This window comes from Ischnura elegans, chromosome 11 (assembly GCF_921293095.1).
Source record: "Ischnura elegans chromosome 11, ioIscEleg1.1, whole genome shotgun sequence".
NCBI classification, from domain to species: Eukaryota; Metazoa; Arthropoda; class Insecta; order Odonata; family Coenagrionidae; genus Ischnura; species Ischnura elegans.
Genome location: NC_060256.1, coordinates 54,339,817 through 54,356,317, shown reverse-complemented (window position 1 = coordinate 54,356,317; position 16,501 = coordinate 54,339,817). Strand labels below are relative to the sequence as shown.

The 16,501-nt window shown below is 37.5% G+C and overlaps 1 protein-coding gene across 4 annotated transcripts in view; it reads right to left on the bottom strand.

Moving 5' to 3' along the window:
• LOC124167720 (myosin-VIIa) overlaps positions 1-16,501 on the bottom strand; it is a 255,992-nt gene that overhangs the window by 66,878 nt on the left and 172,613 nt on the right. For all 4 annotated transcript variants that reach the window (XM_046545727.1, XM_046545729.1, XM_046545728.1 and 1 more), the window contains exons 12-18: positions 16,113-16,248; positions 15,669-15,913; positions 14,274-14,429; positions 8,408-8,601; positions 7,183-7,357; positions 6,172-6,288; positions 5,952-6,062 (exon numbers count right to left, since the gene is read on the bottom strand). In XM_046545727.1, the coding sequence (XP_046401683.1) occupies positions 5,952-6,062; positions 6,172-6,288; positions 7,183-7,357; positions 8,408-8,601; positions 14,274-14,429; positions 15,669-15,913; positions 16,113-16,248 (1,134 nt within the window). The remainder of the gene's footprint in view (positions 1-5,951; positions 6,063-6,171; positions 6,289-7,182; positions 7,358-8,407; positions 8,602-14,273; positions 14,430-15,668; positions 15,914-16,112; positions 16,249-16,501) is intronic.

Genomic DNA, 16,501 nt, shown 5'->3' with positions numbered 1-16,501 from the left:
CCCTTCAGGCCATACCTCCTTGTTACACCCTGTAAACAGAGGAGAGAGGAAGTACAACCTTGCTCATGAGCAAAGCCTAAACCCATTTGAATGTTGTTTTGGGCAAGGACGTACCCAGTATCAAAACTATGGGGGGGGGGCAAGCCATGGTTGTTCAAGTTGTAGGTAAGATTTAAGCATGGAAAAGGTGAATAAAATTAACATTTTAAGGAAACTGTAACAACTCTTTATTAATTTTTAAAATTATTAGCTTGAAAAAATATTATTTTCCAAAAACACATTTTTGCTTCTAAGGGGGGGCAGCTGCCCCCTCGCTGGGTATGCCCATAGTTTTGGGGTATTGAAACAGAGGTTTCCTTCCCTCTCCATTGGACTAAGAATGAAAAAAATACATATTCCCTCATCATTGTGACTACTGGGGTTTTACACAAAATTTCAATTCTATTCAAAGAGAAGGTACTCATTCAAGGTTCTCATTCAAGATGCCGATGTGAATCGATTCACATCCTTCAAGATCTTCATCAACTCATGGGAGAGGTATCCACAGGAGCAGCTGTTTGACTAGCCTTAATTAATGGCATACTTTTATGAGTTTAAAAAAAAATAAATTCTTCTTTCATGATAACCATAGCATGGTTCCTCATGGTAAATGGTTTTCTCTCATTTTTACATTTTTCCTGAGCATAAAAAATTAAATGGTAAATGTCATCTATTTTAAAAATTCAATAGCATTTTAAACCTGCAGATAAATTACAGAAATAATTTTTTACCTCAATTCACGGATAGTATAACTTGGAATTTAGATTTGATGACATTAATAGGATAAAAAAACCTAGGATTTGAGGAATATTATTTATTTATTTTCCTTCACTTTGGCTAGGGCAGCCTATTTTATCTCAATTTATATTTTTCTATTTTCCAAAGCTAGTAAACTATTTTTCAGTTTATTATATTACGCTTATGCTTTCCATACTTTCTTCTTCTCATTGCATGTATTAGCATCTGTTCTTTTGTTCCATATAATATTTGAATGAGTTTCTACGAGATGAGATTCCTCCAACTCAGAGAAATTATTCGCTTTCGCTGTTTTCTAAACTCGAAAGTCGCGGTTTTCACGTAGGTAATAACAAATGCCGTTGTAATGCGCTGTAGACAGCCAATAGGAAAACTACTTACAAATCTATGAGAATTATAATGCTACGCGATTGCCGATCAAGTGATTTTGATTGTTGATCAAGGATCAGACGTTGGTGAAACGGACGCGAGATTTGATCTCGGATCAGGGAATTGATGCCGATCAACTGATCGCCGATCAAAGAGAGGTTGGTGAAATCGGCCCTGAGTCTGTCCACTATTGATAATGGTCCTTAAAAATACTAACCTAGGCAGAGTACAAAGAGTGCGGAACATGCTAGTAAGGTGAAGGCCTCCTTTGTTTCGCCACTGATTCCATATTATTAAGGTAACACGAATCAATCACTCACTCAGAGTGTGAGCTGACGAGTCGAAGTCTTCGAGAATTCATTCAACAACGCTGGGTCATTCGTATGTGTAACCTACTTAATCAACTCTCCACTTGCTTTCTTCCTTAAGCTAAGCCGTTCACTGAACTCACTTACCACGACGCGTATTTAGCATGCCATTATCGATAGGAGGCATTCCTCAATACGTCTATCCATAAATTCATCGCATCTTATACAATTACGCTATTTTTTCGACATATTCACTAATATTTATTTTATTCTGCGCGTTCACTGAACTCATTACCACGACGCGTTTTTAGCATGGCATTATCGATAGGGGGCTTTCCTCAATACGTCTATCCATATATTCATCACATCTTATAGAACTACGCTATTTTTTCGAGATATTCACTAGTTTTTATTTTACTCTGCGCGGGTCTTAGAGGATTGTGATAAAGGTCATCACTTAAACAAGAAGTATTCATTTTATCAACAACAGACACTTTGTTACTTCCACAATATGCTTTTTTAATTCCGACCAGTTTCGGCTGTTACACCATTATCAAGTACAGAAAGTGTCTTCATAAGATATTTTCTGTATTTAATAATATAAAATATTTTCTGTACTTGATAATGGTGTAACAGCCGAAACCGGACGGAATATAAAAAAATATGCTGTGGAAGTAACAAAGATTCTGTTATTGATCTTTTCTAACAAAGATTCAGTTGTTGAGCCCTTCCACCACTCACAAGTTTCAAGTTTCGATTTAAGGTGCATTCAGAAATAAACGGGAATTTGATTTTTTTTTGGGTTTGGAGAGTTCTACCGTCAATTTTTTTTTTAAATTTTGGCACACATGCCCCTGAAGTACGATAAAAATTTCATCTGTATTAATTTTTTACTTTGTTTGTGGCATCCACTAAGGTAAAACGGGTTTTTATGAGCTGGGCGATTTTCGGCTCACAATTCATTGCTTGTTCGTGAAGTTTTGGCCAAAAACAATACTGTAACCACGAGTATTACAAAAAAGGATCATCAAGTCGGCGTTCAAATGTGATGTCAACCACCGCTCATTTGAATGGGTTAACAAAAGTCGCCACTCGCGTCGCTGACGGACTAATTGATCCGAGTTTCACGGGGAAATAAGGTATAATCAGCTGTTTTAACCAAAATTTATATACATGATGATATGATCTATCAAACTCATAAAATCTCAATGCTATTCATTGCAATTACAAATATAAAAATTCAATATTGTCGTGACCTCGAAAGAGCACGATACTATTTGGGGAGTTCGTAGCTAGAGGTAGAGAAGGATCTTAATTAACAGAGGCAGTCATTATAAAGGAATACACACCCATTTGCATAAAAATGCAATATATCGGGAAAAAGTGGATCGCATTGCACTTATCACCGCGCCGCGGACATTTTTGAACCCCGATTAGAATGCGACTGAAGTGGCAACAGAAATCAGTCTTATATGGGATGGAATTGGGCCTCCTCTATTCAGTCCCCTTGACTGTAACGATGCCCCAGCCTCCATATTCGCCAGACATGGCTCCGTGCTACTTTTTCATATTTCCAAAAATAAAGAGAACCTTAAAGGGCCGAATGACGTCCTTTAACTAGCATAGGCGACATTAAAAGAAATTCCTCAAATAGCCAAAGGCTATCCCAAAGATCGAGTTTGAGAAGTTTTTTGAAGATTTGAACTTTCGCTGGCACAAGCGCGTAACATTTAATGGGTACGAGTGGGGCAACTAGGAATATGCATTAGGGGAGGGATGGAATGGCCTGGGACGACGACTTCTTATCAGAGAAATTTTTTGTTAGGGAAAAGTTTTGAAAAATGACATGCCTGGAAATACATTTTACATAATTTTGGCTTTAAAAAATTACCTTTAAGCAGATGTAATAATTAAATTTCAAAACTAGGCAATAGTTTTAAATATTTTTTTAAATTTCCCTGAGGTTTTGGGGAGGAAGATCTATCCCCTCATTTCCCCCCCCCCCCCCCATAGTTACGCCACTGATGGGCATTATTTTGAAGGCGACAAGGTTTATGTACACGGATAAATAAATATTTTTTCAAAATATGTACTAAATTTCCCGCTATTTTCTGAATTATATTTTGTATTTCAGTGCTCTTTAAATACTAACCATACTACTTTATACTAAATATATTTGATCGACCACTATTTTGTGCCGTCAGTGACGTTATTTAACCATGCTTTTTTACACTGATGCGACTAACAATGATTATGAATCACGATAACAATTTACGAGTTACGTATGTATTAATGAGAAGAATATCTAATGGCTTTTAATAAAATTACACAGTATTTTTATTATTATTATTTTTATTACAAAATATTTAATGCTCCTTAAAACATTTGTTTCAATTGCATTGAATGGAGACAGTTCAGAAAATTCATACCCATGAATGCTCGCTCTAATCCGAATGTACGTTTCATAATACTCCATTATATTCAGCGATATCAAGAATTACGACATCTTCGCGAAGTTTTGCAGGTACGTTTTTAACTAATCCAGCCACATTATTATAACCAAACAGAGCCAATAAACAGCCACGCCTCGAAAAATTGTCTTTTTTTCGTCGAATAAATATTTTTCTGTAAAATACGGGCTTTTATAGCTCTAGTCTGCCTATTCGAGCCCATATTCAGAGGATTAGAATCGTGATCTACGGTATTATGATCCAAGCATCTATTCGATACATTCTCTAAGTGAATGCGACCTCCTTTTCCACACTTTCATGCTCAAATTTCAATTTTTTACCCCGGGCTCTTAACTTTCGCTCGCAATGTGGAGAACGAGTTCTCAGTTGTTTTTCAAGCAATTTTACCATCGACCGAGTTGACAGGCCGTCAATTGCTTGAAAACACTTTCGAAGCGCAAGGATTAAGTAGAAGCATGATCAGCGCGTTTAAGATATTTATAGCATCGTACTCCTCGCACCGACTAATGTGCAACTTTGACTTTTACCAACCCATAAAAGGAAAGATGCGATGGTACGTACGTACAGTAATGTAACACCCGATACAATCTAATAGCTTATTGTACGCATGAACTTATTAAATGCTTATTTTAAAACCGAAGAGCTAACCAATAAATCAATTCCTATCAATTAATGTTTATCTACTTCTTAACCCATTTTTTAGTATACGTGATCACACAGATAATTGAAAGATACCCCAGATTTACCATTTTAAATATATAGTTAAGCACTTAAAATGCTTACCATGCCGACGCGGTCAACGCGAAAAATAACAATTTTAAAGTGACCTTTCCAGCCACAGCCGGGTACCCAAGCGTATTTGCCTCGATTTGCGAACTTAAAATCTATTATTTTGATACTATAATCTCTATGATATTAACCGTAAAATCTTATAATTATTAATGAAATACCTGCATTAATTACTTAGCAAAATAGAATGCTAAATATTTGCACGTTTCTAAGTTATCTTGAATACTTGAATGTGCTTGCGCGAAATAACATCCCGGGTACGCACACAAACATAAATTATAATTACAGCTTATATTCATATATAATTACAGCTTTTATATTACAATACATAAAAGGAAATTCCTTACGGCAGAACTGCGAAGTTGAAAATTTTCGCGAACGCGGGTGGCCAAACAATATCCGGAGAAAATTTCCGAAAATCCCGAGTTCGTGGCTCCTTCCCCCTACAAATATTCAAAATGTTGGAAATTCCGATTATTGGGTACTTTCCGACACTCGAATAGCTCTTGACTTTTCGTATTTTCCGGAGACTTCAACGAGTGACCGTAAGGCCTCCTGCGTTAAGCAACCCGCCAAACGCCAACTTTACGTAATTTTTTTCGGGCACATCCAAATGAAGTACAGGCTCGAATTTTGACAGGATCATAGCCAATCGAATTTCCTACAAGGTAATTCTTCGAGAACGCGAAATTTCTGCCAAATTCCCCTGGAATACATTCGAAACTATGACACTCGGACGCTAAACAGTGAAGCTGTATCCCTCTCTTGGACGGCACAGCCGTTACATTAAAGTCTATCGTTGGATAAAAATATAGATACATCCAAAAAAAGGTAAACAATTTCGACTATGATAGAAAATGAACCAACGTTAAATAAATTATCTCAGTCGGAAAAAAATCCTACACAACATAATGCATAAAATATTTTTCTATGACAAGCACAATAATCAAAATTTGGTTGTAATTACAACGGAAATAGCTTTGGCCATGGAGTGAAAATTTGTGCACATCATAGATACTACTGATGTTTCTTCTGCTATGTATCCTCAGTATATCCTAAGGGAGCACAAAATCCTCTATTTCATGTACTAGCTGAAGCTGGACCCGACAGTACCACTTTTTACAAGAAGCAACTGTCCCAGCAAAAGGAGAACATCTTGTCACTTTGTTCTTCACTGCTTGATGGAAATGTAGGATTTACAAATCATATTGGTACTTACCCTGTAATGCTGCTCTGCGATTTCCCTGGCATGCTTATTCCCAGCATCTTTGAGCTCCTTCTCCTCCTTCTTCCTCAACCTTAGAGCTTCAAGATGATGTCGATGCTCATACTGCAAAATAAATGCACAAAATCAACATAGGAAAGCACAACACTAATTTTTGAAGTGAACAAAAAACGATGGGTTTTCAAGGAATTATTTTCAAGAAATCAGACATTACCTTCAACTTCATGAACTTCCTCTGGGCTATCATCCTTCGTACATGTGCCTGGACTTTAACAATAGCCCACATGGTGTGACGGTACATCCTTCGCACCAGATAACCACGACACCGAGCCTAGGGAAACAATAAACTACGGATAAATATAAGAATTTTTAAAAGGGTGTAAGGGCCAACATAATAGAATCAAAGTGTTAATCTCCAATATAACCCAGGATTAAGACTGCATACTTCTGGATGGTATATGCATCAGTGCTTTTTTCTGTATGTTTTGCACAATAATTTTACCAGAAGCTCCAATGACCTACATGTCCCATGTACTATAAGCACTACATCTGCATTGTATGGTCCAAATTCAATGGGTCAAAAACTGTTTAGTGCTATACTTAACAAATCGAAGTGCATAAATAGTTTTTCCTGTTTATAAGCCAAAAATCAAGAAAATTTTACTTCATAAAAATTATTACAAAGATATTAATTTTACTATTGACAGAATTTAATATTTTTATTGAATGTTTTGTGCTAGTAATTTCTAAATTGTGATGTACATATTTTCCTGACCTGTTCTATATCATGTACATACCATCTGCCCACACAGTTAGCGATCAATTGCTCCATCATTATGACTGCATATATGCCAAAGCTGCCGCTTTGATGTGAATTATTTTGCTTGAGTGACCACCATTCTGTGCCCCTAATGTTCTGGTAGCTGGATATCTCGTTTGTTTGAGTTGAGTCAAAGGGTGAACATATTTATTATGTATCTTTAGTGCTTCCATTAAGTATATTACTAAATTTGCTAATCAATCCATAACTAACATCAAGATGGCACTTGATGCTTTAAGTACCATGGTGATCTGTGCCCTCAAGGGTATAAATCCAAAACATTTTCACATGAATTTTATACTATATGTACATATGAAGGTACTCAGATTTCAACCAAGCACATTTATAAAATTAATGGCAATAGGCTTTAAGTTGATAATAGAAAACTTAACCATTTTCCTTTACCTGTAAGCCCACAATATGACCACGAAGATGCCTGAATCGGTGAGACAACACTCGTGACCGGATCAATGCCTGCAAACGCATGTGCCCAACCTTCATTGCACGGAATCTCTTCCTCTGCGCATGACCCCTCCATTGTCGCTGTATCAGCACAGCAGCTTCTCTCATGCGCTTGTACCTAAAATAGGATAACACCAAAGCTATGTAAAATGTGCGATGCAATGAATACATACTACAGCCTTCATTAATTCTGAGAAATTGTAAACATTCAATTTTCTTCATTGACGACCAAGCCAAATTATGATTCACTCATTTGACAGATATATGAGTGCTAAAGATGAAAAAGTGATCAAAAAAATGTAACCCGAAGAGTCTAGTGATATGAAGTTGAATTTGTCATTACTGAAAGGTGCATATGTGTTATCTGCATGGTTTTTCCCCATAGTACCAAGAGCAACCAGTAACTTCAAAAAGTTTATAGGTGGGGAAACAATTTTCCAAATGCTATACATATCAAATTTTGTATAATTGGGATAGAGCCATGAAAATTGAAAATTACTTCAAGATGACATAATATACCCACTAACTAATTCTCAGAAGATGCTTTAAACAATGTTGATCTTTGCAACCCACAAATCCATTTCAAAGAGAAATTGAAGAATCTAATTGACACTGAAACAGAAAATTTTCATTCCAGCTTTTCCAACCTTAGAGTACCGCTCCAAAGTTGGAGTCCATACTTAAGAATGCCATAAAAACAAATTAAGAAAATGCCGGTGTTTATTCACCAGATTGTGAACAAGGAAATTTGGAATTGATTTGTCCGCCATTACAAACACTGACAAATCATAGCCATGTACTTGCGTTCCTCGATGTAAGAGGTCATTATGATGACATTTTGTTCCTTTACCAAAATTTTTATTAAATTGCCTTGTCCTAATCTAATGAATTTAATACCTCTTGGGTACCAAGTATTTTAAGTTGTAGCACTGAGACAATGCACAGGTTTTTAAAACAGATATTACTTGTGTAATAGTCTTTCGTACAAGAATAATTGAATAATTAGATAGGTAGGAAAATATCCTTCCTTCAGGTATTTTTCAATTAGTCTCAGGATAGTTACACAAGTGTTTTTAAGAAATCATTATGAAAAATTTATAACTAATTTAGTTAGTTTTTTTCTGGGTAGCCAACGGTCTTCTTAATAGATAATTAAATAAACACAAACCTTCTCCTGTACACCCATCCACGGATTGACTTCTGCAAAATGAGGATCTTGCGAGTCAAAACTCTGTCTCGTTCCTGCTCCAAAAATAGATCGTGGGCATCTTTCAGAAAGACTTTGGAGTGCCCAAGTTGGTAATCAGAACCGCGACCCAGGACAGCAGCACAGATACGAGTAGTGGCCACTCGACAATCAGTCTGTGGATTAAAAAGCATTGAGAGTGTTGGATATTGCACTACCATTACATATCATGGTGTATGTTTATTTTTCCTGAAAAAATGTAAATGATGCTTTCTTTCCCTAAATAAAAAGTTTTTTACATGAGCTATTTCAAACATATTGCATGTATGGTCATTTTTATCCCCCCTAATATGATTTGAACTATATGTATTTATGCATAATTTTATCAAATGGATGGAAGACCTGACAGAGAGATACTAAATAGCATTGAGAGTCACTCCATTGGTTTCACAAGGTTTTAACATACACAGCATTAGTTTCAAGAAAAACAAGTTTTGCATCTTCTTCTTGGAGACTCGTCCAACTCTCCTGGATTGACATAGCCAATGAAGCTGTGGTAGATAATTGATCAGGATATCGGAAACAAGTAATGCTTCTTATCATGAAAATTAAATACCAGTGAAAATAGGTATTAAATACAATTGCCACCACATGGAGAGCTCAGAAACTAAAATATGTGGTGGCAGTCTGGTGTGCTCACTGGAGAGTTAAGGAGAGCTTCTAATCAGTTTCGAGTTACTCTCAGGATAGAGTATCTAAATGCCAATTATCAATCAAATATGCAATTATCAAGATCACATAAGAATAATAAGGTGAGGTGGGGTAAGTGCGACTGCGGGGTAAGTGCGTCCCCCCTTCAGGAAAATCGTATTTCCGTTCTCGAAGCAGGTGGCGGTCGTGCAACATATTCTACACATAGTAATGAAACCAGAGCCAACGACTTTGTAATACTTATCCCTTAATTTCTCGTTCCACATGCTTAGGAAATATACCCGTCAGTTCATCTCGTAGTCTTAGTTGGTTGTGAGGAGAGGCTATACCGCAGTTTCCTCTGAATCAACGCATCGAAGGTGTTAGGTAAGAACTATATCTTGTTTTCTCTTCTTCATGGATTGGTTTTCCTTGCTTTACTTTAAATTTAGGAACTCGGGCCATTATAATTAGTTTAGATGGGGGGTCGCACTTTCCCCGTCGTAACCATCCATTCCTACCTTCCGGGGCAAGTGCGACCCCGTTGCCTGGGGTAAGTGCGACCCCCTGTCGCACTTACCCCAGGTTGGAGTATGGATTGAATTTTTAGTTTCTGTCTAACAGTTCTTGCAATAAACTTTTAGTTTCTGTCTGGCAGTTCTTGCGTTAAACTTTCTTCAATAAATGTTGCAAAACACCGAAGTTTATAAAACTAGGTCTTTTGATTAGTCCTCTCATTAACTCTTATTTTGAAGGTTTATCTGATAAAGATAGCTTACTTCAGTTTGTTGATTTATTATGATAGGGCATTGGATATCATGTCTTCTGACGAGGAGGATGTAGACGACATGGTATTAATGCCTGAAACAAGATGGCATGAGTCGAAAAAGCTTAACAAATTCGGTGACTGACATTCAAAGTGGAGATTGGATTCTGGCTACATTCAGCAGCAAAAAGTCAGTTGCTCACTATGTAGGGACAATTTTGGAGATTAATGAATAAGGTGATGCTGTGGTTTGCTTTTTGAGGACATTTTTTGGAACTGAATTAAGTTTCACCTGTCCACGGAATGAGGATTCCAGCGAAATACCTAGGGAAGATCTCTTCTTCATCCTAGCGTTTGTCCCGCGCTATTGCAGGGTCCGCTGTTCTGCAAAGTCTTCTCCACTTGGCCCGATCAAGGGCGTCTACTGGCGTGGCGTTGATGGTCTTCATCATCATCACTGGTCAACAGTCCTAGGATTGGTTTGACGCAGCTCTCCACTCAGTTCTCCTATCACCTAATCTTTTCACACCTACGTAATTCTTCTCTTTCACATCTCTCGTTACTTGTTCCATATATTTTGTCCGAGGTCTTCCTTTTCCATTCTTGCCTTCCACTTGCCCTTCGACGATTGTCTTCATCAGGCCATCATGTCTCAAGATGTGGTCTATAAGGTTGTTCTTCTTATTGTCCGTCTTCTTATTAAGGTTTTCATGACGCTTCTCTTCTCTCCTACCCTTCTTAGCACTTCCTCGTTACTAACTCGGTCAATCCATTTGATTTTCATCATTCTTCTGTAGCACCACATTTCAAAGGCCTCTATCCTTGCTTTCTCCGCTGCGGTCATTGTCCATACCTCACTTCCGTAAAGGAGCATACTCCAGATGTAGGTTCTTATGAATTGTTTCTTTACTTCCATATTTAAGTTTCCCGCTGTAAGCAGGTCTCTCTTTTGGTGGAATGCTCTCTTCGCCTGGGCTATTCTGCTGATAATTTCTTTCTTGCTTCTCCCGTCACTAGTTATCTTGCTTCCCAAATAACAGAATTCATCCACCTCTATCAGTTTTTGCCTCCCTATTTTAATGTTAGTCTTGACTTCTTCTCTTCTGCTGCATACTAAGATCTTGGTTTTCTTCGTGCTTACTTTACAGTTGATATATACTCATTACCCTACCCATATTAGCCAGACTTTTTTTCAAATCCTTCTCTGTTTCTGCTATAACGGCTATGTCATCGGCAAATCTTAGCATGCTAATTTTTTCTCCATGGATATTCACTCCCAATTCCTTTTCTTTGATTTCATTAATGGCTTTCTCAATGTAAACGTTGAAAATTACGGCCGAATGTCTTCGTTCCTGATGTGATCCAGGCGGGAGATGCCTAGGATCCATCGCAGCATCCTCATTTCCATGACATGCATGGCCTGTTCTTGATTTGCTGTGGCTGGCCAACATTCTGCTCCATATAGGGCCATTGGGCGGACTACGGTCTTGTATACTTTGGCCCTGAATCCTTCGGGCATTCGACGGTCGCACAATACGCCAGTCACTTGGCGCCATTACAGCCATGTTGCATTAATTCGAGCTCGTGTGTTGGCGGTTGTGCTTCCATCGTTGCTGATGACAGAGCCCAAATATTTAAACTTCTCGACCTTTTCAAGGTCCTCGCCGTCGATGCTGATCATGCCATCGGTTTGAGGTCCACACTCCATGTACTCAGTCTTCTTGGTGTTTAATCGCAACCCAAAGTTGTCGAGTCGTACCTTCCATAGTTGAGTTCGCTGCTGTAATTCGGGTCTGGTGGTGCTGGCAAGGAAGACATCATCGGCGAACAGTAGTGACCAAGCAAGTGATTCTTGGAGACAGGCCGTGAGTGTGTCCATGCACAGGATGAAAAGGAGCGGAGAGAGGGCCGATCCTTGGTGGACGCCAACAGTTATTGGGAAAGGCGGTGATATTCCTGAAGGGCAACGGACGGAGCTGATGACGTTGGTGTAGAGAAGCTTCACCTATGACACGTAGACTTCAGGGACGTCGTGAGATCTGAGGGCATGCCAGATAAGGTCGTGTGGCATGCGATCGAAGGCCTTCTCCCTATCAAGGAAAGACACATGCACTGGCTTGTTCTTCTCTCGGTGCCTCTCCAAGAGCAGCCTAGCTGCGTGTATTGCGTCTGTTGTGCCACTCCTCTTTACAAATCCACTCTGGTTGGGTGTGATGTGAACAATGTGTCTGAGCCAAGCATCAATCACTATTTCGAATATTTCCATGGCGTGTCATAAAAGCCGGATCGGGCGGTAGTTGGAGCATTCTGCGACGTCACCTTTACCCTTCCAGATGGGCACAGACATAGGGAAGATGATGTAAAAATATTACCGAAGCCCTCTGTCGCCCGTCGAGGAAAGTTAACGTTTTGCCTATCTTTCTCGAGGTAGAACTTAAAATAAACAAATAAATATTCAATGTTCAATTGGTTGAAGACCATGAGTTTTTTGCTTTTGCATTTTGCTTTTTTATATTAATAACGTAAATTACAATAGAGAAGAAATTCTTTGTTCATTACAATCTAGTTTGTATTCAGATTTGTTGTCATGTGCAAGATTTATAATTTTTTTTATTTATTTATCCAGCTTTTATGCACACTAGATATTTTAAATACACTTTTGAATTAATGTGTAACAGTTGAATACTGTTAATATCATTAAAAAAACACATTAAACAACAATTCCATACTGTGCCATAATTAACCAAAAAACGCGAGAAAAAAAATCTACTTACATTACCTAAGATAAAAGTTGATTTCTCAAGAATGGTTAAACATAATTTGGTAATTTAAAAAGTAATGTACAGCTGAATTTCTGGGCAAATCGCACTTACCCCATGTGCCGCGTAATGTATAAATATATTGCACATCAGCCATGGGACGCACTTGCCCCATGTACGGGGTAAGTGCGATCCCTCTGCAGGATTGTAAGTAAAAATTTATAAAAATTACCACCTTACAAAGAGAGGATTTTTAATCTAATTATCATTTTCAGTGATTCACATACATATTATACATTGAATCTCCTGTTTTTAGCTAGCCTAGAAAATTTTCCTAAGCTTGTTAAAGTTGATGTATGCTATTTAGGGGTCGCACTTACCCCACCTTACCTTACATAAAAATTCCATTAAGTACTCTAAAATCACACCAATGTAACCGATACAAATGTATTACTACATCATCAGCAGAGTCACAGAGTTCATAATTTATCGAAATATTTTAACTTTTATTCACTCCCCCAAATTTTATCAAAATTTTTGAATTTTTATTAGTTTAATAGTTTTCCTATCCATGTAAAGAAGTTAAGGTGTGTGTATGCAAATGCATGGTTTCAAGTCCCAAACGTGAGAGAAGTTTGAGTTGTATTTATGGTTGACAATTGCAGGGGCACAACTAGGAATTAAGGCTAGGGGGGCTTAAGGCACAACTAGACCTGAGGTGTGTGGTATACCCGCCAGGATAAGCAGAAGGTGCAGGGCCCTCCTCCAGAAATTTTTCAAGATAAATGGTTGAAAATGGTGAGTTTTATGGCTTGCTGAGGGATATTTTATTAATCCTTACACTCTTCTATAAGCATTATATCAAATGAAGTAAAATGGATTAAACTTTAAAGTTTCTCCAAGCTCTACCCAGTGAGAAATGGGTGGTGGAATCCACGTGGAACCCACGCGGAGAATTAACGTGGATACCACGTGTTTTTGGTCGTGGAATCAACGTGGAACCCACGTGGAAATTTGGTGGAAAAATTAAAACAGCAGTTGGTGCTGTCCTAAAACCATTAAAACCTCAACCACTCTATATCTAAACCTTCTATATATGTGTCTACGATTTTTCATGTGCTCTCATGGCTGCCTTTCCACGAATTATATAAAAATAGAATGTGCGATACATTTTCACATAACTAGCGTGGTTTCAGGATGATAAATGACGCAATGTCACCAGAGAGTTAAGTTCCACAAATAAGAAATTCTGTTTAACATTTTATGCTAATCACCACAAATCCACTTGAAATCAATGTGGATTCCACGTGGGTCCAACCACTCAATATCCACCACCACCAAATATCCACCACTCAACGTGGATTCCACGTGGGTTCCACGTGGATTCCACCACCCATTTCTCACTGGGTAGGGGGGGGGGGAGGGTTTATCCCCCAAACCCCCCCCCTCACTGTGCCACTGGACCATCCATTGCACTCCCTACTGTAAAAATGCCTCTTCTTCCAGGGGGTATTCCGCACTCCCCAAATCCTGGTGATGACCCCCACTCCAAATTTGATGCTGAATATGACTGTGTACATCTTATGATAATCTAATATTTAACAGGAAGAAATGAATAAAGCATGATGCATACCTTATGTGCAGGTGGAACACCAGGAATGAGGAAACGATATCTCTCCACAAATTCCTTGAATGTGTGGCGAATGGGATAGCCAGCCCTTCTAATGCGAATAGTTTCCATCATTCCAGAATATCGCAGCTGCCGACAGCAAAGCCCTCGGTCAAACATCTATAAAAAGAAAAATCTCAGTTTTTAACAAATGCATACTATGAAGTTTCTCTAAAATGGTAATATAGTTAAAGATAAAGAGCCAAGTAATAAATATAGGTTTTATTTTGATATAATTTTTCTAGCCTCTAGTAAATTACACATTTAGAAATATTCAATTAGTTACCTATCAAAAGAAATATTTACAATAATCTGAGATAATTTTTATCTATTTCACTCTTCCATGTTTCAAAGTGGTTTTGTATTCAAATTATAAGCTACAACGATGATTTCTGGTGGATTGCACAATATATAGGCAGACAAGAATGAAAGAAACAGTGTGTTGAATTTATTCTTTGAACATATAACTAGTTTTGCTGTTTTCTCCCTCACACACACATAAAACAATATCCTTAAGTTTATTATTTTACAATTATCACTGATTGTAAATTGATTCATTTCCTTATGAAGCTTCAAAAATAGATTATAGTTTAGAATCTGGTTGGTCTCACTTTGTGAATATGTACTGCATTTACAATAAAGATGTCTCTGTATTTTAATTTAATAATCTAATGAAGTAACATAAAAAAAACAAGAATAAGACAGCAAATAAATTCATCATTAAGGTAGAAAATTGATCATGAGAAATCCAATTACATGACCTGCCCTGTAAATTTTGCCAATTTTTTTTAACAAGTTCCAAATGTATTTAATTCCATAGCCATAGGTAATGCAACACCAAATTCTGTGTCATTAATTTATTTCAATTAGGATGCGGTGACACACTATGTGCTAAGTATGATATCTAGTCAACATTTGTCCATGAATGTCAGTACTCAGTGACATTCTCTGGCCAAAACAAACCACTTTTTCTGCCTGTAACCACACATAAGTGGCGTGCGCCACCCTTGTGGGGCCTGTCATATTGACAAATATTGCAGAATCACAATTGTAACTTTTGTATGTCATAAGATGGCATTGTCTTGTATTTTTACAAAATCAGTTTAATTATAAAAAACTTATTAAACTTTGCATATGACTTGATTATTTTTTATTACGATAAAAGTAAAGGTAACTCAAGGTATCTTTTGCCCCCCCCCCCCCCTTGAGTTTTTTCTGTACCTGCTACTGGCACACATTACAGGAATATACAGCTGGTAGTATACAATCATTATTATAGGACTGTACAGGGGAGCTCTTGAATTAAATTAATCACAATCTAAGAGAGCTAGCATAAGAAACATAATTTCTATACTGTACCATTGGTTTCTTGAATTCATTTGGCTTGATACACCGAACGAAGAATGGTTGACAGGCTCCCAGTGCACGCATTAATGAGTCAAGGGACTTTTTAAACTGCGTGGATAGGGTTGGGGCTCGCTTCCGAGTCTCTGAGCCCATCCCAACATCCTCGTGGAATAGGAGTTGCAAGAAACGATTGCTAGATACATGGATCAACTGCAGGAGATCCGCACTGAAAGTGTCCCTGTTCTTCTCCAAAAATCCTTTTTTGGGAGAGAAAGGAACAGAATTTCACATTTATAATGCCATTTCAACACATCCTTAAAGCTGATAATGCAAAAACCATGAATTAAAAAAATATAACGAAAAATAAGAAAATGTAACAAAAAATGATATGCCATTAAATTTTCACCAAACAGATTGAAATTTTGAGAACTATTTACCACATAATCATTATCTTACCTCTTGTATCATAAAATACAACTCCAGCAAAATGGTTCAGTCCAAAAGATGTGTTGAGATCTGATTTCGGCTTTAGGTAATTTCTATGACTTCCGTGCGTCTTATGAAGCTTGGCCAACATTGTCTGATCAGTACCCTAGAATCATAGTCATGGTAATTAACAATCACATATCTTAGAATATAAGTACAAAATTTAAATATTTAGTAAATGAATTCATTGATAAAATATACAACACATAGTGGCCCTTCATAGCATGAAGTAAACTCAGTAATGACCAATATCCTCCCACAGCAGACCAAATGTTTAGGATTGCTTCACAAATAATTGTCTATTTTGATTGGCAAGAGAAATTTACTGTGATCATCAACCAATATTATCACATTAAATG